The sequence below is a fragment of the Psammomys obesus genome, unplaced genomic scaffold (genome assembly GCF_907164565.1).
Source record: "Psammomys obesus unplaced genomic scaffold, mPsaObe1.curated_primary_1811, whole genome shotgun sequence".
In the NCBI taxonomy this organism is placed as follows: Eukaryota; Metazoa; Chordata; class Mammalia; order Rodentia; family Muridae; genus Psammomys; species Psammomys obesus.
Window position 1 is genome coordinate 14,761,380 of NW_026586173.1, and position 26,464 is coordinate 14,787,843.

The 26,464-nt window shown below is 37.1% G+C and overlaps 1 protein-coding gene across 1 annotated transcript; it reads left to right on the plus strand.

The window, feature by feature from the left end:
- The first annotated feature begins 17,068 nt into the window (after positions 1 to 17,068).
- On the plus strand, positions 17,069 to 18,007 carry LOC129672064 (olfactory receptor 7G2-like). The gene has a single exon (XM_055601262.1). The coding sequence runs from the start codon at positions 17,069 to 17,071 to the stop codon at positions 18,005 to 18,007; it is 939 nt and encodes a 312-aa protein (XP_055457237.1).
- Positions 18,008 to 26,464: the final 8,457 nt, after the last annotated feature.

Consider the following 26,464-nt stretch of genomic DNA (forward strand, 5'->3'; position numbering starts at 1 on the left):
TATGTTGACTGATTTGTACTTGGGTTATATTCATGTGTTCCACAGCAACAGAATTCTTGTAAGTAAGAATGTCTCAGTTTTGCTGTGTTCTTCTGTATGCACATGACAAAACATCTATGCATATATTATCTCTTATTCACAATTCCCTATGTTTTGTTCATGATGTCGTTTTAAAAGTGATATTTATAATACACATGGGATATATTTTCTCATATCAAGTATCACAAACAGGTAAAAAGCTTCTCCTTTTAATAATTTTGTCATGTATACAACCAGATTTATATATTTATAAATATTGATAGATATAAATCACACATATTTATATATGAAATAACAAAGAAGAGTCAATGAATTTAATAGAGAAGTGGGAATGCACTGCAGAGAAGAAACTGAAGAAGTAAATACATGATTATATTTTCAGAAAATATCAGTTTTCATGACAAAATTGAATCAACCTTTTAGCACCTGCAAACATACAATTTATTATTGTTCAAAACTTTCGAAGCCTCATGTTGAATTATAAAATTCATAGATTTCAACTATTATTATCCCACTATGCAACAGAACTTAAATGTCATTTACCATTTTGTACTTTACCCCGACAGTGTCTCCTACAATTTCTGATTTTTTTTAACCCTTAGAAGAGTTTGCCATGAAGAAATCTGTGTTTCCCCTCAATTGTGGTACTCTGAACACTCTACATGCTTTACTTCCCTGAATATTCTAAAGATTATCTTTTCACAAGTATCATGTTTATGTGCACATGAGTATAATTTCCTGGTGATAAAGAGGGCTTGGATCTTCCTGGTACTAAAGTTATAGACTGTTGTAAGCTGTCTGACATTGTTGTGCTTCAAAATCAGTTTCTCTGAAGGAACGGCATATACACTCTTAGCCAGTGAGACATTACTGCAGTGTTGATGATTATTTTCATTAGTCTAATAACATTTTCCCCAGCTTTCTAGGCATCTCTCTGAGACAGTTTATCTTTTGTTTTCCATAGCTTTTTGTACTTGTTGCAACTTTAAAATTATTATTTAATATTAAGTATTTAATATTTCAATGATGAAAGTTTGCTTAGTTTTCCAGGGTCCATTTGATCTCTATATATGTGATGCTTTGCAGTGTTCAGAATCTAAACTCTTCATAGGAAAAAATCCATACATATGTTCTGGAACAACATTCTGTAAATACCAGAATTGGAATATCAACTGTCTCGCACGTCACCAGCATTTGATCACCTCCCCCTGAGGGGAAGCAGCATTACCAGGCCACAGAAGAAGACAAGGCAGCCACTCCTGATGAGACCTAATTGACTAGGGTCAGAAGGAAGGAAAAGAAGTCCTCCCCTATCAGTGGATTTGGGGAGGAGCATGCATGCAGAGGGTGGAGGAAGGGGGGGGGATTGGGATGGGAGGAGGGAGAGAACCACAGGGGGGATACAAAGTGAATAAAGTGTAATTAATAAAGAATTAAAAAATAAAAATAAAGAAATCCATAATGAGACTCCTTGAGACACTAGCAGAATAAAATTTTCTCATTTACTGGTGGAAAACACAAGAAAACTAATGAAGAATGAGGTAAGTAAAGCAGATTCTTCACAAGTGGCCCAATCCATTACTGTTTGTCTTCACCACACTATCGCCTGAAGAAGACTAACAGGCACAGCAGTAAAGCATGATCTAGGAGAGTTCAGATATCCTTAGCATGAGCTCAGAAAATTCCCTAGTTCACTCTTAGAAATGAAAGAGAAGCCCGTGAAAACTACATGTGAAAGAAACACAAAATGGCAGCGAATGCCGGTACCTGAGACCAGAAGGGTTTATGCTGCCTACTGACCTAGATAAGGCTGCCAAGTATGATGTAGCACAGACATGTCAGTACTATATTACATACTCTGTAGCGCATGTAGTCCCTTAGACCGTTGGGACATCAATATCCAGAAGTCTTCGTAGGCCTAGCTTTGTAATTCCTGTTGGAGCAACGGACAGCTGAAATCCTTGGGGAGCAATACTCATGAATGAAGAACTGTACCTTGGATTATTCAGTCATTAGGAGTGAACATGGGAAGGCCTTTAGTACCGAATCTCGCCGATTTGGAGTCTCGTCAAGGCCTGGTGTTGTTGTCTTTCTTCTGTATCTCTTCATTCCGTTTCGTATGCTAAAAAGGCACCTGAATAAAACACAACAGTAGGAAGCTGCTTTTTCTATTTCTGTAAATGTCTTTCATTTATATAGCATATAAATATATAATACTTGTAATAATATAAAATGAAAGTTATATATGGTAATAATGTGTTAACATTTGGGAACGTTGATTTTGCCTAGACATTTTATAATCAGTGTTAACTAAACTATCTTAGTTGATTTAAAAAAATTGCAAATTCCTTTAAAAATTATCTTGCTTGAAAGAAGAAGTCTGTTAAGAAAAATGCATATTTTTATAACTCAATGTTAATGGGCTATTTCATAAAATAGATTTATGAGTAGCTTTATTTTCTTTATGCTTATATGAATTTTTAATTTTCTTTTGAGTACTTAATTACTATTCTGTAAAGCCATAAATTACATATTAATAAAATCTGAATATTCAGAATGACTATTGAAGTCATCTTTTGCTGGAATTACTACTTACAATTGGCTATTAACTGCAAAACCTGTGATAGCATAACTTGCTAAGAGATTATAAGAATTTTGACTACTAGAACTTATCCATGCTCCATTGGATTGGCTCACACACATGAGAAAATCAGCAGTAATAATTGGATGCACTAGGATATGGAATCCTAAAGAAGAAAAAAGGCTTTTGAAAGGGGGTTATTTTAGAGGGATCTGAGGAATGTGAGGAAGTTAGGGTGACTATAATAATATATTGTAAATATGTAAATAAAGGCAAATAAAACTCAATTAACAAATTACTTAAATGTTCACACTTCAATTCCAAAAGTTGAGTATTAATTTGACTAACTGTTGATTTGTTTGTAAAGGTTAATTTTTTGTAGTTTTCACATAATAATAGAAATTATTTCAACTATACAACATTCCAGTTTGACTTTCATGTATAAATATAGCCATGTATCCAGTTATCTATATATATCTAATAAATAACCAAAAATTTTAGTGAATTATGTATAATCTAAATCATTTTTGCTTGTTGAATTATCAAATAACTTTTGCTTATTTAATTTTATTCCACATTCCAGTTTTTACACTCCTCCATTGATTGTGTCAATCATTTATAATTTTTTTTGAGTTGAATAATAATCATTTAGATTTTTCTAACAATTATAGTATATATTTACTTGTTAAAAATTAAACTTCCAAAAAAATTAAACTTCCTAATGCATTTGTATTTAGAAATATATATATTTGCTCTTATCTTACAAAAGTACTATTGAGTGACACATATGTATAATGGTGTATATTATGATTAACTGATAAAGATATACTTTAGGTCTTAAAGAATATGGTTGTATTTTATTTTATTTTTTATTTACATAAATTATGGACATGGCCCAACTCATAAAAATAATTTGTAACTTAGTTACTACATTTCCTTTTTCCCTTCACCTTCAATCCTTCCTTTCTATTCCTTCTCTCTCCTTTAAATTTATAGCCACTTTTTATAATAATTGTTATTGTATGCACATACATATTTGTATACACTTTTATTTTATAAAAATTGTTTTTCTGGGCTAGAGAGATAGCTCAGGGGTTATGAGAACTTGCTACTCTTTCAGAAGACCTAGGTTTGGTTTCCAGCTCTCATATGTTGGCTCACAACCTTCAGGTTATGCTTTTCCTAGTTCTGTTCTTTTGGTTTAACCAGGTATTTTTACTTTAGACAAGCTATTCTTTCCTTTTTTTTTTTTTTCTATCCTAGTCTCCTGTTTTTTCTCTTTTTAGACAACACAAAAAACTTTCACCAAAATTCTTCTCATGGTTTCTTTCCTAAGTCATTTCATAGGTCTTTACCATCCTGACACGATACATTTTAAAATTGCAGTTTTGTTAATTGGCTCAAACAGTAAGGCTTGGTTTTATTTGATAAAATTAATAAAATGAATATCTGATTTGCAACCAATCCTAGGCTATTCTGTTAAAAAAAAAATCTTTTGACCTTCCCTAAAGGGTTCAGAAACTTTCCAAGTTTTCTGTTAGACTGTCCAAGGTCATTCTTTTAAAATACCTGATAAACTTTAAAATGTTTCATAGCCTTAAACATTTTAACTTGTTTTGCAATATTAAAATAATGTACCTTTTTAAGAGTGAAGTCATGGAGCATAACCATAGTTTTAAGAAGTAAAACCCAAATTTTAGATTTGTTTCTTTAGTTGGCTCGTGGCATTTGTTGTTTAGAATGGCTCAAACTCTAGGTTTTAAGTTTAAGTTAACTTTGTTACAGATTTTAAACATACCCAATAACCCCAATATTTTATAACTAAGACATACAGAATGTAGTAAACTTATATATACAAATCAGATAGACAAAATACCTTGCTATTTGTTGAATTCAATTTTTATGACCACAGAAGCTTTGTAGCAGAATTAACCATTAGGTTCCTTACCAGAGAAACTGAGAAGCTGTTGCTTCCCCTTTAAGAGCAGCCAGCACAGGCAGCTCCAGGCCAGCTGCCAGCTCAACCCAAGTAGGAGACTCCCAGCTGCAAGTGCAAGGCTTCAAGGACAGAGCCAGGTTATCAGTTTTTGCTGTTCCAATTTAGGTGCTTTTCTTTGACCTGAGAAGCTGAGAAGCCTTTCTCTGAAAATTTTTGAAATAAGCTAAACCAAGTTAAGGGGTAAACAGATGTCCAGCAAATGAAGTTTGGCCCGTGATTACTAACAATCCAGAAAAATCCACAATAAGACAATGACAAGCATAACACAAATGACAGACAAATACAAAAAAACACTCCCAAGGAGACAAAGACAAAAACAAAACATCAAACCAGCATCTCTTGACTTTGTTCTCTGTGCAAAGAGGCAAAGAGACCTGATACCAGGGACAAACACTTTTTATAAATTTTAAAAATTTAAACAACTGTTGCTGGCTTATCTTAGCTCTTCTAGCATGAAGCATATTTTTAAGCATATGTACAAAAAAAAAAAAAACCCAAAACATATGAGTATTGCCCTGAGCCATTTTTCTCCTTAAAATTACTCACTGCTTTACCTTATTTTTGTACCAAGCTCTCTCTCTTCATGGTGTCCCTCACTTTGATCCCTCATAGTCATGCCTCACATTGTGCACCACCAGACAGAACCAGCCTTAGATAATTTGGGACACAATGGAGATTAGTGGGGATTAGGGTCAGATGGAATGGGAGGAGGACCTCCCCTATCAGTGGATTTGGAAAGGGGCAGGGAGGAGATGAGGGAGGTAGGGAAGGAATGAGGGAAGAGGTTACGGCTGGAATACAAAGTAAATACCCTGTGATTAATATAAAAAATAAAAATTATAAAAATAAAAAAGAAATTGCAGGCTAAAAGAAAGAGACAGGAAATATAGGATAGTTTTGGGAGGGCTTTCAGTCAATACTCAAAGCTCCAAGTTTATTCAACCGCTCCTTTTTAAAAACAAATCATATCAATACAAAGAAGGGGGTTATGGAATAATCAAACTTGTTTTCTAAGACCACATTACTGTATGCATATGTGGTTCAAGATCTCACAGTTAAAGAAACTTGGCAAAACCTCCTGCTCATTTCTGTTTCAACGTAAAGGCCAGGGCAAAAACATGGCCCTTGCTAAACACTCAAAGCAGCCCGACAAGCAAGTAGCTCTCCATGTACATAGCTTGAGAATGAACGTTCTCTTCCTACAATGGATTTGCAAGTGATATTTATAAAGTTTATAGTATCCATTCTTTATGTTGATTACATTTTATTCACCTTGTATCTCAACTGTATCCCCTCCCTCATTCCCTCCTTCCCTCCTCATCTCCTCCCATGCTCCTCTCTAATCCCACTGATAGAGGAGGTCCTCTTACCATTCCATCTGACCCTAGCTTATTAGGTCTCATCAGGACTGGCTGAAATGTCCTCCTTTGTGGCCTGGCAAGGCTGCTCCTCCCTCGAGGCTGGGGGTGGGGGAAAAGCCAGCCACTATGTTCATGTCAGAGGCAGTTCCTTTTCCCCTTACTAGGGAAGCCCATTGGATACTGAGCTGCCATGGGCTACATCAGAGCAGGGGTTCTAGGTTATACCCATGCACGCTCCTTGGTTGGAAAATCAGTCACAGAAAAGAACCGTGTGCCCAGATATATTTGATCCTTGTGGCCCTCCTCTCCTCTCCAGGTCTTACTAACTCCCACTTCTTTCATATGATTCCCTGCACTCTGCCCAAAGGTTGGTTATGAGTCTCAGCATCTACTTTGATACACTGCTAGGTAGTCTTTCAGAGGCACTCTATGGTAGGCTCCTGTCCTGTTTCTAGTTTTTTTCTTCTTTCAATGTTTAACCAATTTGTCTTTCTAAGGGAGGACTGATCATCTTACCCGAGGTCCTCCTTCTTATATCATATCTTATGGGTCTAGTATCCTCTTATAAGTGAGTATATACCGTGTGTGTCTTTCTGCTTCGGGATATCTCACTCAGGATAATCTTTTATAGATCCCACCATTTGTCTGCAAATTTTATGATTTCCTTGTTTTTAATTGCTGAGTAGTATTCCATTGTGTAGATGTACCAAAATTTCTGCATCCATTCCTCAGTTGAGGAACATCTGGGTTATTTCCAGGTTCTGGCTATTATGAATAAAGCTGCTACAAACATGGTTGAACAAATGTCCTTGTTGTGTACTTGAGCATCTTTTGGATATATGTCTAGGAGTGGTATAGCTGGATCCTGGAGAAGCACTATTCCTGATTGTCTGAGAAAGCACCAGATTGATTTCCAAAGTGGTAGTATAAGTTTACATTCTCACCAGCAATGGAGGAGGGTTCCCCTTTCTCCACAACCTCTCCAGTATGTCTTGTCACTTGAGTTTTTTATCTTAGCCATTCTAATGGGTGTAAGGTGAAATCTCAGGATCGTTTTGATTTGAATCTCCCTGATGGCTAAGGACGTTGAGCACAGAGAATTCACTGTTTAGCTCCGTACCCCATTTTTTAATTGGATTACTTGATTTTTTTGGTGTTTAACTTCTTCAGTTCTTTATATATTCTGGATATTAGTCTTCTGTCAGATATAGGGTTTGTGAAGATCCTTTCCCAATCTGTAGGCTGTCGTTTTGTTCTGACAGCAGTGTCCTTTGTTTACAGAAGCTTTTCAGTTTCATGAGATCCCATTTATTGATTGTTGCTATTAGAGACTGTGCTGTTGGTGTTCTGTTCAGGAAGTTGTCTCCTGTGCCAATGAGTTCTAGACTCTTCCCCACTTTTTCTTCTAACTGATTTAGTGTGTCTGGTTTCATGTTGAGGTCATTGATCCACTTGGACTTTACTTTTGTGCATGGTAATAAGTATGGATCTATTTGCATTTTTCTGCATGTGGACATACAGTTGGACCAGTACCATTTCTTGAAGATGCTGTCTTTTTTTCATTGAATGGTTTTGGCTTCTTTGTTAAAAATCAAGTATTCATAGGTGTGTGGGTTTATTTCTGGGTCTTCTATTCGGTTCCATTGATCCACCATTCTGTTTCTATGCCAATAACATGCAGTTTTTATTATTATTGCTCTGTAGTACAGCTTGAGATCAAGGATGGAGATTCCTCCAGATGATTTGTTGTTGTACAGGATCATTTTGGATATTCTCAGTTTTTTCTTTCTCCATATGAAATTGATAATTTTTCTTTCAAGGTCTGTAAAGAATTGTGTTGGTATTTTGATGTGAATTGCATTGAGTCTGTAGATTGCTTTTGGAAGAATGGCCATTTTCACTATGTTAATGATACAAATCCATGAGCACAGGAGATCTTTCCATCTTCTGAGATCTTCTTCAATTTCTTTCTTCAGAGACTTGAAGTTTTTTTCAAACAAGTCTTTTACTTGGTTGGTTAGAGTCACCCCAAGGTACTTTATGTGGTTAGTGGCTATTGTGAAGGGTGTTGTTTCCCTAATTTCTTTCTCAGCCCTTTTGTCTTCTGTATACAGGGGGGCTTCTGATTTTTTTGAGTTGATTTTGTATCCAGCCACTTTGCTGGATTATCAGCTGAAGGAGTTCTCTGGTTGAAGAATGTTTATCAGCTGACGGAGTTCTCTGGTTGAATTTTCGGGGTCACTCATGTATACTATCATATCATCTGCAAATAGTGATACTTTGACTAGTCTTCTTTTCCAATTTGTATCCCCTTGATCTCCTTAACTTGCCTTATTGCTCTATCTAGTACTTCAAGTACTATGTTGAGAGATATAGAGTGGGCAGCCTTGCCTTGTCCCTGATTTCAGTGGGATTGATTTAAGTTTCTCACCATTGAGTTTGATGTTGGCTATAGGTTTGCTTTATATTGCCTTTACTATGTTTAGGTATGTGCCATGTATCTCTCCAAGACTTTAAAAATGAATGAGTGTTGGATTTTGTCAAATGCATTTTTGGCATCTAATGAAATGATCATGTGGTTTTTCTCTTTCAGTTTGTTTATATGGTGGATTACAAGGGTGGATTGAACCACCTTTGCATGTCTGCTTACTTGGTCATGGTGGATGAGATCTTTTATGTGTTCTTGCATTCAGTTTGCAATTATTTAATTGAGTACTTTTGCATCAATGTTCGTAAGAGAGATAGGTCTGAAGTTCTCTTTTTTTTGTTGGGTCTTTGTGTGGTTTGGGTATCAAGCTGACTGTGACTTCATAGAATGAGTTTGGTAATGTTTCTTCTATTTCTATTTTGTGGAATAGTTTGAAGAGACTTGGAGTTAGCTCTTCTCTGAAGGTCTGGTAGAATTCTGCGCGGAAACCATCCAGCCGTGGGTTTTTTTGGAAGGGAGACTTTTGATGACTGCTTCTATTTCCTTGGGGATATAGTTCTAGTCAATCTTTCTACTTGATCTTGATTTAATTTTGGTAATTGGAATCTATTAAGAAAATTGTCCATTTCATGTAGATTTTCAAATTTAGTGGTGTATAAGCTTTTACAGTAAGACCCAATGGTTGTTTGGATTTCCTCAATGTCTGTTGTTATGTTCCCCTTTTCTTTCCGATTTTGCTGATTTGGACAGTTTCTCTCTGCCTTTTAGTTAGTTTGGGTAAGGGTTTGTCTGTCTTGTTGATTTTCTCAAAGAACCAGCTCTTGGTTTCATTGATTCTTTGAATTTTTTTTTGTTTCCAATTTATTGATTTCTGCCCTAAGCTTGAATATTTCCAGCCATCTACTCTTCTTGGGTGTGTCTGCTTCTTCTTTTTTTTTTTTTTCCCTAGGGCTTTCAGGTGAGCTATTAAGTTGCTTGTATGTGATGTTTCCAATTTCTTCTTGAAGGCACTTAATGCTTTGAACTTTCCTCTTAGCACTGCTTTCATTGTGTCCCATACATTTGGGTATGTTGTGCCTTCATTTTCATTTAATTCTAGGAAGTCTTTAATTTCTTTATTTCTTCCCTAACCAAGCTGTCATTGAGTAGCGAGTTGTTCAGTTTCCATGTACGTGTAAGCTTTTTATTATTTCTGTTGTTGTTGAGGTCCAGCTTTGGACCATGGTGGTTAGATAGGATACAAGGGATTATTTTAATCTTCCTTTATCTGCTGCGGCTTGCTTTGTGACCAACTATATGGTCTATTTTGGAGAAGGTTTCATGAGGCGCTGAAAAGGAGGTATACTCTTTTGAGTTTGGGTAAAAAGTTCTGTAGGCATCTATTAGGTCCAGTTGATTTAGGGCCTCTGTAAGTGCCCTTGTTTCCCTGTTTAGCTTCTGTCTGGATGATCTGTTCCTTGGTGAGAGTGGAGTGTTGAAGTCTCCCACTGTTAGGGTGTTGAGATCGATGTGTGATTTCAGTTTTAATAATGTTTCATTTACAAATGTAGGTGGCCTTGTATTTGGGGCATAGATGTTCAAAATTATGATGACCTCCTGGTGGAATTTTTCTTTGATGAGAATGAAGTGCCCCTTCTCATCTTTTTTGATTAATTTTGGTTGAAAATCTATTTTATTAGATATTAGAATAGCTACCCACCTTGTTTTCTAGGTCCATTTGCTTGAAAAACATTTTTGCAGCTCTTTACTCTGAGGTATTGTTTATTTTTGTTGCAGAGGTGTGTTTCTTGGATGCAGCAGAATGTTGGATCCTGTTTCTGCAACCATTCTGTTGTTCTGTGTCTTTTTTTTTGGAGAGTTGAGTCCATTGATGTTGATAGATAATAGTGACCATTGAACGTTAGTTCCTTTTATTGTGGAGTTGGTGGTCTTACTGTGATTCATTGGTTGTTTTAATTTTTGTTGGGAAATGATCTATATCCTATGTTTTCTTGGGTGTAGTTGTTTTCATTGGACTGAAATTTTCCTTCTAGTATCTTCCGTAGGGCTTGTTTGCTGTGTAGATAATGTTTAAGTTTATTGCTGTCATGGAATATTTTGTTTTCTCCATCTACGTTGATTGAAAGCTTTCCAGGGTATAGTAGTCTGGGTTGGCATCCGTGGTCCCTTAAAGTCTGCATGACATCTGCCCAGGCTCTTCTGACTTTCATAGTTTGTGATGAGAAATCTGAGAGGTCTACCTTTAAATGTTACTTGGCCTTTTTCCTTTGCTGCTTTTAATATTTTTTCTTTGTTCTGTAGATGTAGTGTTTTGACTATGATGTGATGTGAGGAGTTTTTTTTTTTCTGGTCTACTCTATTTGGTGTTGTGTAGGCTTCTTGTATGTTTATGGACATCTCTTTCTTTAAGTTGGGAAAATTTTCTTCTATGATTTTCTTGAAGATATTTTCTGGTCCATGGAGCCTGGAACATTCTTTTTCATCATTTCCTATTATTTTTAGATTTTGCCTCCTCATCGCATCCTTGATTTCTTGGATGTTCTATGTTTGGGACTGTTCTGATTTTACTTTTTCTTTGAGAAAAGTATCAATTTCTGTGGGTGTATCTTCAGTATCAGAGATTCCCTCTTCCATCTCTTGTATTGTATTGGTGATGCTTACCTTTGTGGTTCCTGATCTTTTCTCTAAGTTCTCTAGGCCCAGGGTTTTCTCTCTTTGTGTTTTTTTTTTCTTAATTCTAATTCTGTTTTCATGCCTTGCACTATTTCCTTCATCTGTTTGAATGTGGATTCCTGCCTCTCTATGATGATCTCTAATTTTTGTTGGTTCCTGTCTTTATGTCACGAAGTGTACCTTTACTTGTGCCTATATTTGTTTGGCTGTATTTGCCTGATTTTCTTTGAGAATTTTGTTCATTTCCTCCTTATTTGTCTCTATTTGTGTGGCTATTTCTTTGAGAGATTTGTTTGTTTCCTCTTTATGTGCCTCTAATAACTGGATAAGCATAGCTTTAAAATTGTTTTCCTTTGTTTCCAATAAATTGGAGTAGCCATTGATTTTGGGGGTTGCTTTTGAAGCCATGATGTCCTGATTTTTGTTGGATGTGTTCTTATGCTGATCTCTGGCCATTTGCTTATCTGTAACCCTCACTGTTTGTTCCTGGATTCTGCAGTTCAGACTGCTACTTTCTCTGGGGAATTCGTCATGAAGATGAGAGAGGTCCAGTGGTTTGAAAGTGTGCTTTGGTGATTCAGCTGTACCTAAAGGAAGAAGATTCAGGGGTGCAGAAGGACAAATATGAGCAAGTGTGTGAGTGTGCATGGAAGTGTGCGTGGAAGTGTACCTTGAAGGACAGGGTGCTAGAGAATGTAGAAGCCTGGAGTGTGTGGCAGGGGCTCTGTGCAGGCACCAAGGGGGTTGCAGGCACTAATGGTGTTTTCAGGCACTGGTGGTGGTTGTGGGCACAATTTGTGCAGATTCACTGAATACCTCACAAAGATCCAACAAAGAGAGAGAACTTCAGATCTATCTTATGAACTCCACTGGTAGACAGGGGTTTCAATATTGAGAACACTGTCCCAAGAATCTTTTTGTTTCCCACAGTGGGTGTGGGTGGGAGGTATCTGATGTCTGGCTGCTAACTTAGATGGACCCTGGATCTGGTGCTCTGCAGGCTCTTGAAGGCACACTCACTCTCTAGCAGGTCAGATCAGAAAGCAGAGGGGTTCCCACTTTACTCTCAGGTTTGGGGCTGCTGGGGCAAATGTGTGTGTATGAGCTCAATGGTGCTGCAGCGCAGAACTTGGGAGTCCAGCTGCAGCAGCTGAACTAGGAGGCTGGTACAAGTGCCTGCTGGAAAGTCCTGGGAGCCACAACAGTTGTCCACAGGCCTAGGTGGCCCGGCTGGCCTGGTGTACCTGGGTGGCTTGGAGGGTCTGGTGAACTTTGGTGGCTGTACAACCAGCTGTCTGCCACTGAGGGATTGGGCAGCCCTTACAATCACTGGCTGGGAGGCCCTGCGGTGTCCTTACAGCCAATGATAGACCTGGGACTTGGATGATTGGTACTGCGGACCCTGGACTCAGAAGGCTGGTACCACAGACCTGGTTCTTGAAAGGCTGGTATCAGGGATCCAGGACACAGAAGGCTGGTACATCTGGCAGCCACCGCTGAGGAGCTAGGAGCACCACCTCTGCTGTCTCATTCCTCAGGCAGTGAGTTCTGTGCTAAGAGTCTCGGGCACTGTGGGCTGGATCCACCGAGGAGGAGGGAGGCCCCAAAAGAGGACATGCAAGAGGATAAAATGTTAGTCACTCTCTGTCCCCAGAGAAGTCCACTGGTGACCTGAATCTAAATGGTCTCAGCTCACGTGATGTCTCCTCTCATTCAAGAAGTCTCAATTTTATGCCTTCAGCTGCCTCTCCACTCACCACTTCCAGAGTTTCAGATCCTCTGCCTCAGATACGGTGCACATTGGCCGATGCCATCTTGGATCCCCCACCTCCGGGGCCATTTTTGAACTGGGATTAGTGTATCTCGCAGTCCTCATCAGTGAAGTTTTTTTTTCACCACTCTCAATTAGTTTAGAGTCCCACAAATGGGAAATGAGCAGAGAATAGGGGTATATGGTATACTTATACTCTAAGAAAAGACATTTCTATTACTCCCTCTCTTCCCAAGGCTCAGAAATAAGCCTAGAAGAAGAAATGGAAAGATTATAGGAGTCAGACATAGTGTATGTTTTCAGGGACAAAGTACTTTTGAACATCATAGTATGCTTGCACACATGAACTGATAGCTGCTGGGACTATGTGTATAAGAACTGTACAAAATAAAATTCCTAGCACTGATAAGGAGATTAATTTTATCCTAGTCCTAGAAAAGAATCTATTGACAATTAATTCACATGTGGATGGAGATTAGCTTTTCTTCAGGAAGTGACCTGAGAGCTTCCTATGCTTCAGTAATTGGTCTTTTCCTTTGCTATACACAGGGAGTCCTGAGTGGACTTATTTTCTTTTTGGTAAAAAGAGACATCACTTTAAGATGGGAGGGGAAGTTTGTGGAAACAATTAGTGAAGGAATTATGAGGAGGGGATTTAAATAAAACATGTGCATGTATGACATTTTTTAAAATAATAAAACTCATTGTGAGGTAAAGGAGTTCGTATTTTTGTTTGTTTTGAGTTTTTGAGACAGAGGCTCTCTGTTATGTAACTCCTGTTGTTTTGGGAATTGCTATGTTGACCAGGCTGGCCTCAATCTCACAAGTGTCCACCTGCATCTACTTCTCAAGTAGTGGGATTAATGGCATTTGCTACAGTACCCTTCAAGACTGTGTTTTATGGACTCAGATTTAAACAACAAAAGGGTATTATATTTTTAAGATTAAAAACATTTAAATACAATATTTGGACCAGAAACATGGCTTCACAGGAAATTGAATGTTCTGTTAATCCTTTCTCGTTCAGTTCATTGCCTGGACCCACAGGGTAGAAGGAGAGAGTTGACACTTGTATGTTGTCCTCTGATCTCCACACTTGTTTCACTGCATGCCCAGGTTCCCCTTTAAATCCAAAGAGTAAATAAATAATATTTATAAATCATGTAATTACAATATCTAAACAAAGATTTGCCGGAGACTGTGAGTTTGCAACATCTGTAATATTAATATTTATAACCATATATTAGGAATATATTTCAGTGATAATATCAAATCAGATTCTTTAGAGTCATTAATCAGATAGTTCTCTTTGTTTATAACTGCAAAGGACACTAATTTTCAGAGAAACAATATGTGATACAGATGTAAAAACAGTAATATACAGGTGCCTCTGGTAATGTCTGAAGTCAAAATAATAACAACTCACCAAATTGAGTGCCTAAATATGAGCTGAATAAAGATAACAACAATTGGGCCCACTTTAGTGGGTTTTTGAAATCCCATAAAGCCTCAATTCTACTCAAAGAACTAAAAATGCTAAAAAGAGTAGAAATAGTATCGCCCTGGTAAGAGTACACCAATTTGATCAGTCTTGAATATATACATATACATAAAATATAGTAATATACAGACAGAAATAACACATACTGAGCATGTTATATTTAGAAATATGTATATATGTTCACACATAAATATGTTTTTAACATCAACTAATATAAAACAAGGTCATCAATTTGAAAGACAGAATTGGAGGTATATGAGAAAGATTGGAGGTAGGAAGAGAATGGGAGAAGCAGTACAATTATATTATATCATTAAAAGAGAATTTAAAATGTGGATTGAAAGAACTCTATGATTAAAACACCCCAGTGCAATCATCACCGCAGTGATGATGAATCACTACTACATGCACTCCAGGGCTCAGAATGGTAATGTAGCAATTACTCTAATGAGGACCTTTGGATATTAAACCCTTGGGGAGACAGAGACGGTAGAACCAGTATGTGGATACCTCATTTAATAGGTCTGGCCAATTCAGGATGCAACATCCAACACAGGTGTATTTTCTATCTTCGATATAAAATTAAGATTTTAGAGCCATTTCTGATCACATTAAGTCACCAGTGAATGCTTTGTTTAGGTACGATATAAATATATAACTCATTCATGATTTGATTTGTTTTATTTCCTGTAAGGTTTTATATAAACAGACTTAAATAATATTTATTTCATTTGTCTTTTATTCTTAGTATTCAAATGAAGATCATTTCATACGGTATTTTAGCACTTAGTCATTCCCCTGATTTAAACAATTATCAATTTAAATATGTTATCTCTTGTAAGTTTCTCAACTTCTATTACATATAATTTGTTCTAATGGGTTTATGAATCTTTGTATGAAAATTAATGGTAACAAAGCAGAAACCCATACAGAAGAGGCAGAATGGTGGTCCTTTATGTTGAGTGCAGCTATGAGTGCTTTCATTTTATTTACTCCCAGTAATGAAATGCCTTTATGGTGTTCATCAAGATACACTGAGGTCTAATAGATGAATGTTTGCTTACATTCAGTGTGAACTGTGTTATACAAATGAATGGGGAAATGATTGTCACAAACAGGCTATTTAGCAATTCAATCAGCTATTTTCCAGTGTGCAGAGTAGCTACATCTGATTGAAAAGATGTGTGCTGTAGTCTGTCTCATAATGGCTTTCTGAGTCCCTGATTGAACCATTTAGTAACTAGTGGACTATCCTACTCCTATATTACATGAATAATATACTGTTTCTGTACAGGAACGTAAGTATTAGGATCCTGAGTGTCTTACATGTGCTACATAAAAACATTGTTAGGTTTTTGCATACTGAGCACTGACATATTGTGTTCATATTTATAGATGTCTAACTGTTATTTAATATAAACAGGCAGTAGAGAAAAATAAGTCTCAATTAAACATACACTTTCTACTTCTAAGTGGAAACCAATATTTAGTGAGGATTTCTTAAATCTCACATAATTTTATTCTCAAATTTTCTCTTTTTCTATGCTGTGGATTGTTTTCTGATTGAAAAGCTAAACTTTCTTTTCATTTCATTCTCAGTGCTTACGTGTGTGAGCATGTGTGTGTGTGTGTGTGTGTGTGTGTGTGTAGGTGTACAGGTTTAAGATAAGGACAGGTCATGAAAACAGAAAGACAATAGGAGGACAGAGGTTATGAGGAAAGAGGTAAGGATAATAGAGCAAATGAGACATGAACTCGGAAATCAGGGTTGAAAGGAAATACAGGAGCAGTAAGATAGCATAGAAAAAAGGAAAAGTTAAAAGATAATGGATGGCTTATGAAAAATGGTAATTAAACCCATTGCCATGGATGTTCATTTAAAGAGTAGAAGATACATTTTCAAGCAATGTGGTCATTTTCTTATTTCCCTTTTAAATTAGAGAGTGTTTTGTAAGACAAAAATAGAAATAATCAGTAAGTCACACTCAATTGAACAATAAAAAATGGGATTGGTTGAATCTTGCACATTATTCAAATGTTCTGGTTTATTACAGATTATGCTAGTGGATCCTCATGTGTTAAAAATGATATAATTTCTATGATGCTATTGTCATGTTAGTGTTATTTCCAACGGAATGAAAGGGATTTACACTTTTGAAGAATATGAAGTCTCTATTACAGGAAATATGAAGTCCTTTTCTGAATGAAAATATGGGTAAATTTATTTAAAAATGTTTTATCAAAGGGCAAAGAAAGAAAATAACCTGAAGGAGAAATTTGTAAATGTAAATATTTTATCTTTGCATAATTTCATCTTTGCAAAAGAGAAATACCTTCAATAAGTATATATTTTCTCATAAAACCTAAAATACATTAGAACTGCAAGATTACTTTTCAGGTAAAGTTTCTTAACACCAAGGCACACAACTGGAGTCCCAGCCTCTTGACTCAAGCTGTAAAAGGAGATAACTGGCTACTATTATGTCCTGTTCTGTAATCCACATATGTGAAATGATACAAACATTTCCACAACCAAATAGGTATCACAACCAACCCAATGAAATTAATTATTGTCTACTGGCCTGTATCTTAAATGAGGCTGAGGGATGACTCTGAATTGACAGTCAAACTTTTGTCTCTAATATGTCCCCAAGTGATGCTGAAGCATGTGTCCTTATTATTTCACTCTGTGTCTCTATTAGGTTGACCAGCAACATGGGACCAGGAAACCAAACAGGCATGTCATACTTTTTTTTGGTTGGTCTAGCCTATGATCTGACAATGGAACCCCTCATGTTTGGCCTCTTCTTGTTTACATATCTGGTCACAATTTTGGGAAATTTGCTCATTATTGTCGCTGTCATCTCTGACTCCCATTTACAGACACCAATGTACCTCTTTCTCTCCAAACTTTCACTTGCTGACATCTGCCTAAGCACGACTACCATCCCAAATATGCTGAAGAATATCTATACACACGATTGGAGCATCAGTTACACAGGCTGCCTCACTCAGGCCTGCTTTGTTTTGAATTTTGCTTTAGTAGAAAGCTGTGTCCTTGCTGCAATGGCCTATGATCGCTATGCAGCTATTTGTCATCCCTTGAATTACACAGTAATTATGAATCAGCACTTCTGTGGTGTACTAATTCTATTGTCCTTGATCATTAGCATTGCGAACAGCTTATTACAGTGTCTAATGGTACTTCGGCTGTCATTTTGCACAAACGTTGAACTTCCTCTATTCTTCTGTGAACTTGCTCAGGTCATCAAGCTTGCTTGTTCTGATACTCTCATCAATTACATCCTAATATATCTTGCAACATTTATATTTGGTGGCATTCCAATCTTTGGAATTATTTTCTCTTATACTCGAATTGTCTCTTCTGTTTTGAACATATCTTCCCTGAGAGGAAGGTACAAAGCCTTTTCCACTTGCGGTTCTCATTTGTCAGTAGTCTCTTTATTTTATGGTGCAGGAGTTGGGGTTTACGTCTGCTCTGCAATTACTGTTTCACCTCAGATAACTACAGTGTCGTATATGATGTACACAGTGCTCCCTCAAATGTTGAACCCTTTCATCTACAGCTTAAGGAATAAAGACATGAAAGAGGCCTTATGGAAACTCATTTCTAAGGTAGCATGTCTTTTCTGAGGTGTTATTTGGTTAGTACACTTGATCCATTCATGTGTTTCGCAGAGACAGAGTTCTTGGTGAGTAAGAATGTCTGAGTTTTGCTGTGGTCTTCTATATATTATATTGGCCTAAATCTTTAAATATATTGCCATTTATTTGTTACTTACTTATTTTGCTGTCACGACCTGGATTTGACAAATTATTTTTGCCATATTTACATGATAGGTTTTCTTATGTTATACAATTAGAACCAGGTAAATAAAATTCCAAATTTAGTAATTTCAAATGTGCACAAATGTAGTAAGGTAATGTATTAGCAGATACAAATTACACACACGCACACACACGCACACACACAAGCACGCACGCACACACACATGCACACACAGAATTTAAAAGGAGTCAATGGGTTTGAATGAGAACAAGTATTGATTCGTTGAAGTTGGAGTGAGTAAACAGAAGTGGATAAAACAGAATTATATTTTATTTTCAAAATATAAAAACACAAGAAATTTAGTTGGAGAAACTGAATTTACCAATTAGGCTTTCAAATATTCAATTCATGTTTGCTCAGAATGTTCACAGTCTTATTTCAAATTATACAAATATAGATTCTAGCTATCATCATCCTACTATGCTATAGAGCTTAAATATTCTTTATAATATGCTACTTTACCCAGACATTGTACCTTAAATTTTCTCTTTTATTTAGAGCCTCAAGAATGTTTTATTTGAGTAAACTTTTGTTTTGATCAAGTGTAGTACTCTAAGCACTATGCAGGTTTTAAGGAATATCATTTTAAAACTAGCATGTATGTTGTGTTTGTGTATGTGTTATGTGTATGTGCACATGGGTGTAATTTCCTGGCGAGACCAGAGAGCTTGGATCCTTCTGATACTGAAGTGATAGCCTGTTGTAAGCTGCTTGAGATCATTGCTTTGATTCAAACTCAGGTTCTCTGCAAGAACGATCCACACTCTTTACCAGCAGTCATTACTTTAGCCCTCATCCTGTTGTATCTTATCCAGTACAATTCCTTCAAGGTTTCTTGACATCTCTAATAGAGTTTGTCCTTTGTTTTCCATAGCTTTTGTACTTGTAACTTTAAAAGCATGCTATACTTGTTAATTAATTTGAAAATTTACTTAGTTTTACAGGATTCATTTGATCTCCCTATATGTACTGCTTTGCATTTTTCAGAAGCAAAACACTTCATAGAAGTCCATAAAATGTTCTGAAAAAATGATCTGTTAATACTGGAGGCTGAATACTGAGAGTCTCACATGCCACCAATTTCCACAGTGAAGGGAACATCAGGGTGTGCACTGACAGTCTAGTGATGGATATACATGGTTCTGTTTGCATTTCAGGAGGAAATTAGGGCAGAGAGAATGGCACTTTCAGATTTCTCTACTCACTTGTGAAATGTAGGACAGACGTTGATATGCTTATATCCTCCTTATGTTTATTATGTATACTTTAAATGAGTATGCTCAAGAAAATAAAAAAAATTGTCAGCTGCTTGGTTCTCATGGATAATAGAAAAATATAGTAAACAGGATGAAAATAAGAACAACATGAATACTTTCCATAATAAATCTGTATCTATATCAATATAATATGACATTTTTAGAGAAATTTAAATATTTTGAAGGATAGTACAAGTATATTATGTTGATTTATTCTATTTACTATGTACTTTACTAATGTAATTACTAATTTTAATAATTCTGACGGCAAGATGTCATCATTAATGAATTCAGGAAACATGCATTCTTATTTCTTTATTTATATTGTTTTTGCTTTCATTTAAAAAAGATTCCAATATATAAGCAGAGAAATAGATAGGTAGGGGCATCATCATGGTATCTGCCTTCTTTTTCTGTGATCTCTTAGAATATAGTTTCAGGTAAAGATCTACTAGGCAATAGGGAGTGAGAGTCTATAATTGAATACCAAGAATAACCTGGTCTCATATACTCATATATTTTTCATTATAAGATAATTATATGATTGAGAATTCAGAAAGTATTTCAAATTTGACCAAACATGAATTGATATGGAGTACAGATGCTATAACTAGACTCCAGGAAACATTAGAATAATAAAATATTTTATATACTGTTGCAAAAGTAGAAAACTATTGAAGATTGAGGGGAATAAAACAGATGTTTTACAAGTGAACCAATTCTGTCCAGCTTCTTACGTCTTCACCATACCACTGCCCAGAGAAGAGTAACACATACAGGTATGTCTCAGCACTGAAGCATAATCTTAGGAGACATCAGGAAAATTATCTCAAATCTATGCTTATCCAGCTATTAGAGGCACATAAAGAGAAAATGAACAAAGCTCTCAAAGAAATACAGGCAAATACAGCCAAACAAATAAAGGCACATGTAGAGGCACAAATAGCGGCACAGAGAGGGGAGATGAACAAAAAAATAGAGGCTATCATGGAAAGACAGGAATCCACATTCAAATAGATGAAGGAAATGGTGCAAGACATGAACACAGAATTAGAATCAATAAAGAAAACACAAACAAAGAAAATCTTGGAGCTGGAGAACTTAGAGAAAAGATCAGGAACCACAAAGGTCTGCATCACCAACAGAATACAACAGATGGAAGAGAGAATCTCTAGTGCTTAAGATACACTTGCAGAAATTGATACATCTGTTAAAAGAAAAGTAAAATCTGAAAGTTCAAAACACAAAACATCCAAGAAATCAAGAACACCATGAAAAGCTGAAATCTAAGAATAATAGGAATAGATGAAAAACAGCCTACAGACTGTGAAAGAATCTTCACCAATCCTATATCTGACAGAGGGCTAATATCCAGAATACATAAAGTACTCAAGATGTTAAAAAGCAACAAATAAAGCAATCCAAAAAAAAAAAAAAGGGGGTACAGAGTGGCAGAAAAACACTTAAAAAATGCTCAATGACCCTTTCCATCAGGGAAATTTCATATTATACCGATCAGAATGGGTAATATCAATAACTCAAGTGACAATACATACTGGAAAGGATGTGGAGAAAGGGGAAGCCTCCTTCATTGCTGGAAGGAATATAGACTTGTACAGCCACCTTGGAAATCAACCTGGTGCTTTCTCAGACAATTAGATATAGTGCTACCTTAAGACCCAGCTATAGCACTCCTAGGTATATAATCAAAGGATGCCCAAGTATTCAACAAAGACATCTGCTCAACCATGTTCATAGCAGCTTTTTCATAAGAGCCAGAATCTAGAAACAGTGTAGGTGTTCCTCAACTGAGTAATAGATACAGAAAGTGTGGTGCATTGAGACATTGGGATACTACTCAGCAATCGAAAACAAGGAAATAATAACATTTGCAGGAAAATTATGGGAACTGGAAAAGATTATCCTGAGTGAGGTGCCCAGAAGTAGAAAGATACACAGGGTTATATTCACTTATAAGTGGATATTAGACATATAATATAAGATAAACAGTAAAATCTGTACATCTAAAGAAATTAAGCAATAAGGAGAACCCTTGGCAAGATGATCAATCCTGAAAAAGGCAAACATGACAGACATAGTGGGAGAAAACAGGCAACAGTACAGGAAACTACCACAGAGGGCCTTTGAAAGACTCTCCCTAGCAAGGTATCAAAGCAAATGCTGATACTCATAGTCATACTTTGGGCAGAGTGCAGGGAATCTTATTAAAGAAGGGGGAGATAGAAAGATCTGGAGGAAAAAAAAAGATCTGGAGGGACAGGAGCTCCACAAGAAGAGCAACAAAACCAAAAAATCTGGACACAGTGGTCTTTTCTGAAACTGATACTTCAACCAAGGACCATGGATGGGGATAAACTAGAACCCCTGCACAGATGTAGCCCATGGCAGCTCAGTATCCCAAGTGGGTGTCCAATAAGTGGAACATGGACTGTCTCTGACATGAAGGCAGTGGTTGGCTCTTTGATCACCTCCCCCTAATGAGAGAACAGCCTTACCAGGCTACAAAGGAAGACAATGAATTCATTCCTCATGAGACCTGATAGGCTAGGGTCAGAATGAAGGGGAGGAGGACCTCCCCTACCAGTGGATTTGGGGAGGGGTGTTGGTATAATGTTCTTTTGGAATGTATACACCTTACCCTTGTTCATTCAAGTGCTGATTTCTTTCCCCCACTATCTGGTTTCAATCTAGACACTACATTGTGATACTTATTCTATGCATCACCTGTCTCAAGTTCGTATAAACATGCCATTATTTGTCAATTAAAACAACTTGCCACAATGTTGAGCAAAGGAAAGGAAGGAAGCAGGAGGAGAGAAAGGAGTAGGAGGAAGAGGGGAGGAGCCGGAGGAGAAGATGGAGTAGGAGGGAGAAGGGGAGCAGAGGCTGGGAGAGCAGAAGCTGGAGGAAAGGTCTTGGAACAAGGTGGAGAAATGAACCGGATCTAAGATATCACTAAAAGCAAGTATAGTGGGTGAATCTGAATGGTAGGATACTATGCAGGCTTGGGGATTTAGGATGAAGCAACTATTGCCCAGCATTGTGTTCTAGGTTAACTAAATAAATCCTAGTCTCGCTATTACAAATAAAGCTGCTACAAACATAGTTGAGCAAATGTCCTTTTTGTGTACTTGAGCAAATTTTGGGTATCTGCCTAGCAGTGGTATAGCTGGATCTTGAGGAAGCACTATTCCTAATTGTCTGAGAAAGCACCAGATTGATTTCCAAAGTGGTTGTACCAGTTTACATTCCCACCAGCAATGGAAGAGGATTCCCCTTTCTCCACAACCTCTCTAGCATGTGTTGTCATTTGAGTTTTTTATTTTAGCCATTTTGATGGATGTAAAGTGAAATCTCAGGGCCGTTTTGATTTGCATCTCCCTGATGGCTAAGGATGCTTTATTTGTAATAGCCAGAACCTGGAAACAACCCAGATGTCCATCAACGGAGGAATGGATACAGAAATTGTGGTATTTTTACACAATGAAATACTACTCAGCAATCAAAAACAAGGAAATCATGAAATTTGCAGGCAAATGGGATCTAGGAAAGATCATTCGGAGTGAAGTATCCCAGAAGGAGAAAGACACACATGGTATATACTCACTTATATAGACCTATAAGATATGATAAACATAATGAAATCAATACACTAAAGAAGATAAACAAGAAAGAGGACACAGGATAAGATGATCAACCCTCACTTAGAAAGGCAAATGGGATGTGCATTGGATGTAAGAGAAAACAAGTAACAGGACAGGAGCCTACCGCAGAGGGCCTCTGAAAGACTCTACGTAGCAGTGTATCAAAGCAGATACTAAGACTCATAGCCAAACCTTCGGCAGAGTGCGGGGAATCATATGAAAGAAGGGGGAGTTAATATGACGTGAAAAGGATAGGAGCTCCACAAGGACCAAATATATCTGGGCACAGGGGTCTTTTATGAGACTGACACTCCACCAAGGACTATGTATGGCTATAAACTAGAACCTCTGCTCGGATGTAGCCTGTGGTAACTCAGTAACCAATTGGTTTCCCATAGTAAGGGGAACAGAGACTATTTCTGACAGGAACTCAGTGGCAGGCTCTTTGACCTCCCCACCCCCCAAGGGAGGAGCAGTCCTGCTAGGCCACAGAGGAGGACTTTGCAGCCAGTCCTGAAGAGACCTGATAAAACAGGGTCAGATGAAAGGGGAGGAGGTCCTCCCCAGTCAGTGGACTTGGAAAGGGGCAGGGAGGAGATGAGGGAGGTGCCGGAGCCAGCCAGCAGAGTCGAACGGTTCTTGAGTTGGGAGTGAGGATTAAAATTAATAAAATAAACACACAGCACACAGGAAACTTTTTAAAGGTCCAGACTCCACAGCCACAACAAAAGGCAGGCTGCTGCAGCAAGCAGTGCCAGCAGCAAGTCTCCCGTCTCTGCCTCCAACCCTCTGTTTCCTAACATTTAGATTTCCCACAGTTATACTTGCTTTTTGTGAAATCTTAGGTCTGGTTCATGCTCCAAGTCCTCCAAGCTCTCTCCTCCAGCTCTGCTCTCCTCGTGCTCCCTTCTCATGCTTTCTCCTGGAGCTCCTCCTCCTTCTCGCCCCTTCCTGTTCTCTAGCTCCTCCCCTCTTTCCTGTCCTCTGGCTCCTCCCATTGCACAACATTGTATCTAGTTGCTTATTTGTGTCCTGTTTACACAAGAGTTGAGACAGGATGCTTGGAGCATCATCTTCAGCCTTCTTCTGCAGTAACTGTCGGCCTGTCTTTTTATTGTAGAGTTTCTGAGCCAGAGTAAAAACATCTCAGAACAATGGTTAATTTCTACTAGGAGTCTGAGGAAGAGGTGTGATCCTCACAAGCTATCTATCCTACCTGCTGTCACAAACAAAAGGAGATGGACTTGCAAATTCTACCCTGCCTTTAGAGAAGGTCTGGTAAAAGCAGTCTCTCCGCTGAGATTTAAATATCAAAGCAGCTGCCAGAGGCACCGCTCCAGACAGGGAGGGAGGGTGGGATTGTGAGGGAATGAGGGAGCAGATATAGCTGGGATACAGAGTTAAGAAAATGTAACTAATAATAAAAATAAAAAAAAAAAATTCTGGTCTCTTTGTGGTGATTTGGTTATACAGCTGTTTAGGATTAACCGCAGCTTTACTAAAAGTTATATCAATAGTAAATATTAACTATATATATAGTTATATATATATATATATATATTTACTATATAATATTTATATAGTAAATATTAACTATATACATATAGTTAATATTTACATATTAACTATATACATATACATAACCATATACAACAGAGAGGCATGGGAAGAAATGAGGAATGGAGAGTAGTATTGGGAAGGGATGAGGGAGAGGGTTACAGCTGGGACACAAATTAATAAAAAATTAATTAATAAAAATAAATAAATTAAAAAATAGAACAATACTTCAGCAATAATGACAAACATTATCTCAGAATAAAGGGCTGAATATAATGGTTTTTCAAGCAAGCAAACACAAGAAAAAAGTTGGAGTAGCTAATCTAATAAAATAGACTTTCAACCAAAATTAATAAAAAAATATGGGGAATGGCACTTCTTTATACTCATCAAAGGAAAAATTGACCAAGATGACATTTATGCTCCAAAGGCAGGGGCATCTACATTTGTAAAAGAAACATTACTATAGCTTAAATCACATATTGAACCCCACATATTAATAGTAGGAGACTTCAACAGACCTCTCTCATCAATGGACAGGTCATGGAGATGGCAACTAAACAGAGAAATAATGAAACTAACCAACGTTATGAATGAAGTGGACATTCCTTCCAAACACAAATTCCATCCAAACAGAAATAAATATACCTTTTCGGCACTGAACCTATCTTTTCCTAAGCTTTTTTTTTTTTTTTTTTTTTTGCCTGGGAGACTTTTAATGATTGCTTCTATTTCCTTAGGGGTTATAGGATTATTTATATTGTTAACCTGATCTTGATTAAACTTTGGTATATGGAGTCTATTAAAAATCCATTTCAGGGGGCTGGAGAGATGGCTCAGAGGTTAAGAGCAATGAGTTCAATTCCCAGCACCCACATGGCAGCTCACAACTGTCTGTAACTCCTCACACAGAGATACGCACACAGTCAAAACACCAATGTACATAAAATAAAATAAAAGAAAAATCTTTAAAAAAAACCAAGTGTTTAAAAAATTATCCATTTCATATAGATTTTCCAGTTTTGTGGTTATAGGCTTTTGAGATAAGACCTAATGAATCTTTTCATTTCCTCAGTGTCTGTTGTCATGTCTCCATTTCATTTCTGATTCTGTTAATTCAGATATTATCTCTTGGCCTTCTAGTTGGTTTGCCTAATAGTTTGTCTGTCTTGTTGATTTTCTTAATGAACCAGCTCAGTATCCAAGTGGGTTTCCTAGTAATAGGAACAGGGACTGTCTCTGACATGATCTCAGTGGCTAGCTCTTTGATCACCTCCTCCTGAGGGGAGAGCAGCCTTACCAGGCCTCAGAGGAAGACAATGCAGCCATTCCTGATGAGAACTGATAGGCTAGAGTCAGAGGGAAGGGGAGGAGGTCGTCTTCTACCAGTGGACTTGCGGAGGGGCAGACTCCATTTAGGGATCACCTGTGGATTGCAAGCTGCTGAAATTTGGACTTGCTGAAAGCTGCTGTAAACCATGCCAGCGATGTAATGCCTCTCTGTTGCTTCAGCTGGATTGCTAATTAGATGCTTCTGATAAAAGCCCCATTAAAAGCCCATAAAAGCCTTTGACTAGCATTTTAGCCTTCCTGGGCCCTCAATAACCTCTTCCTAATGTCAGCTAGAAGAAGTTACAGAAAAAGAGAACTTTGCCCATTATCCTATCCAACAGGTTGAAATGCTAAGTCAAGAGGAGTATATATATATACACATATACACTATATATTATATTATATTATATTATATTATATTATATTATATTATATTATATTATATTATATT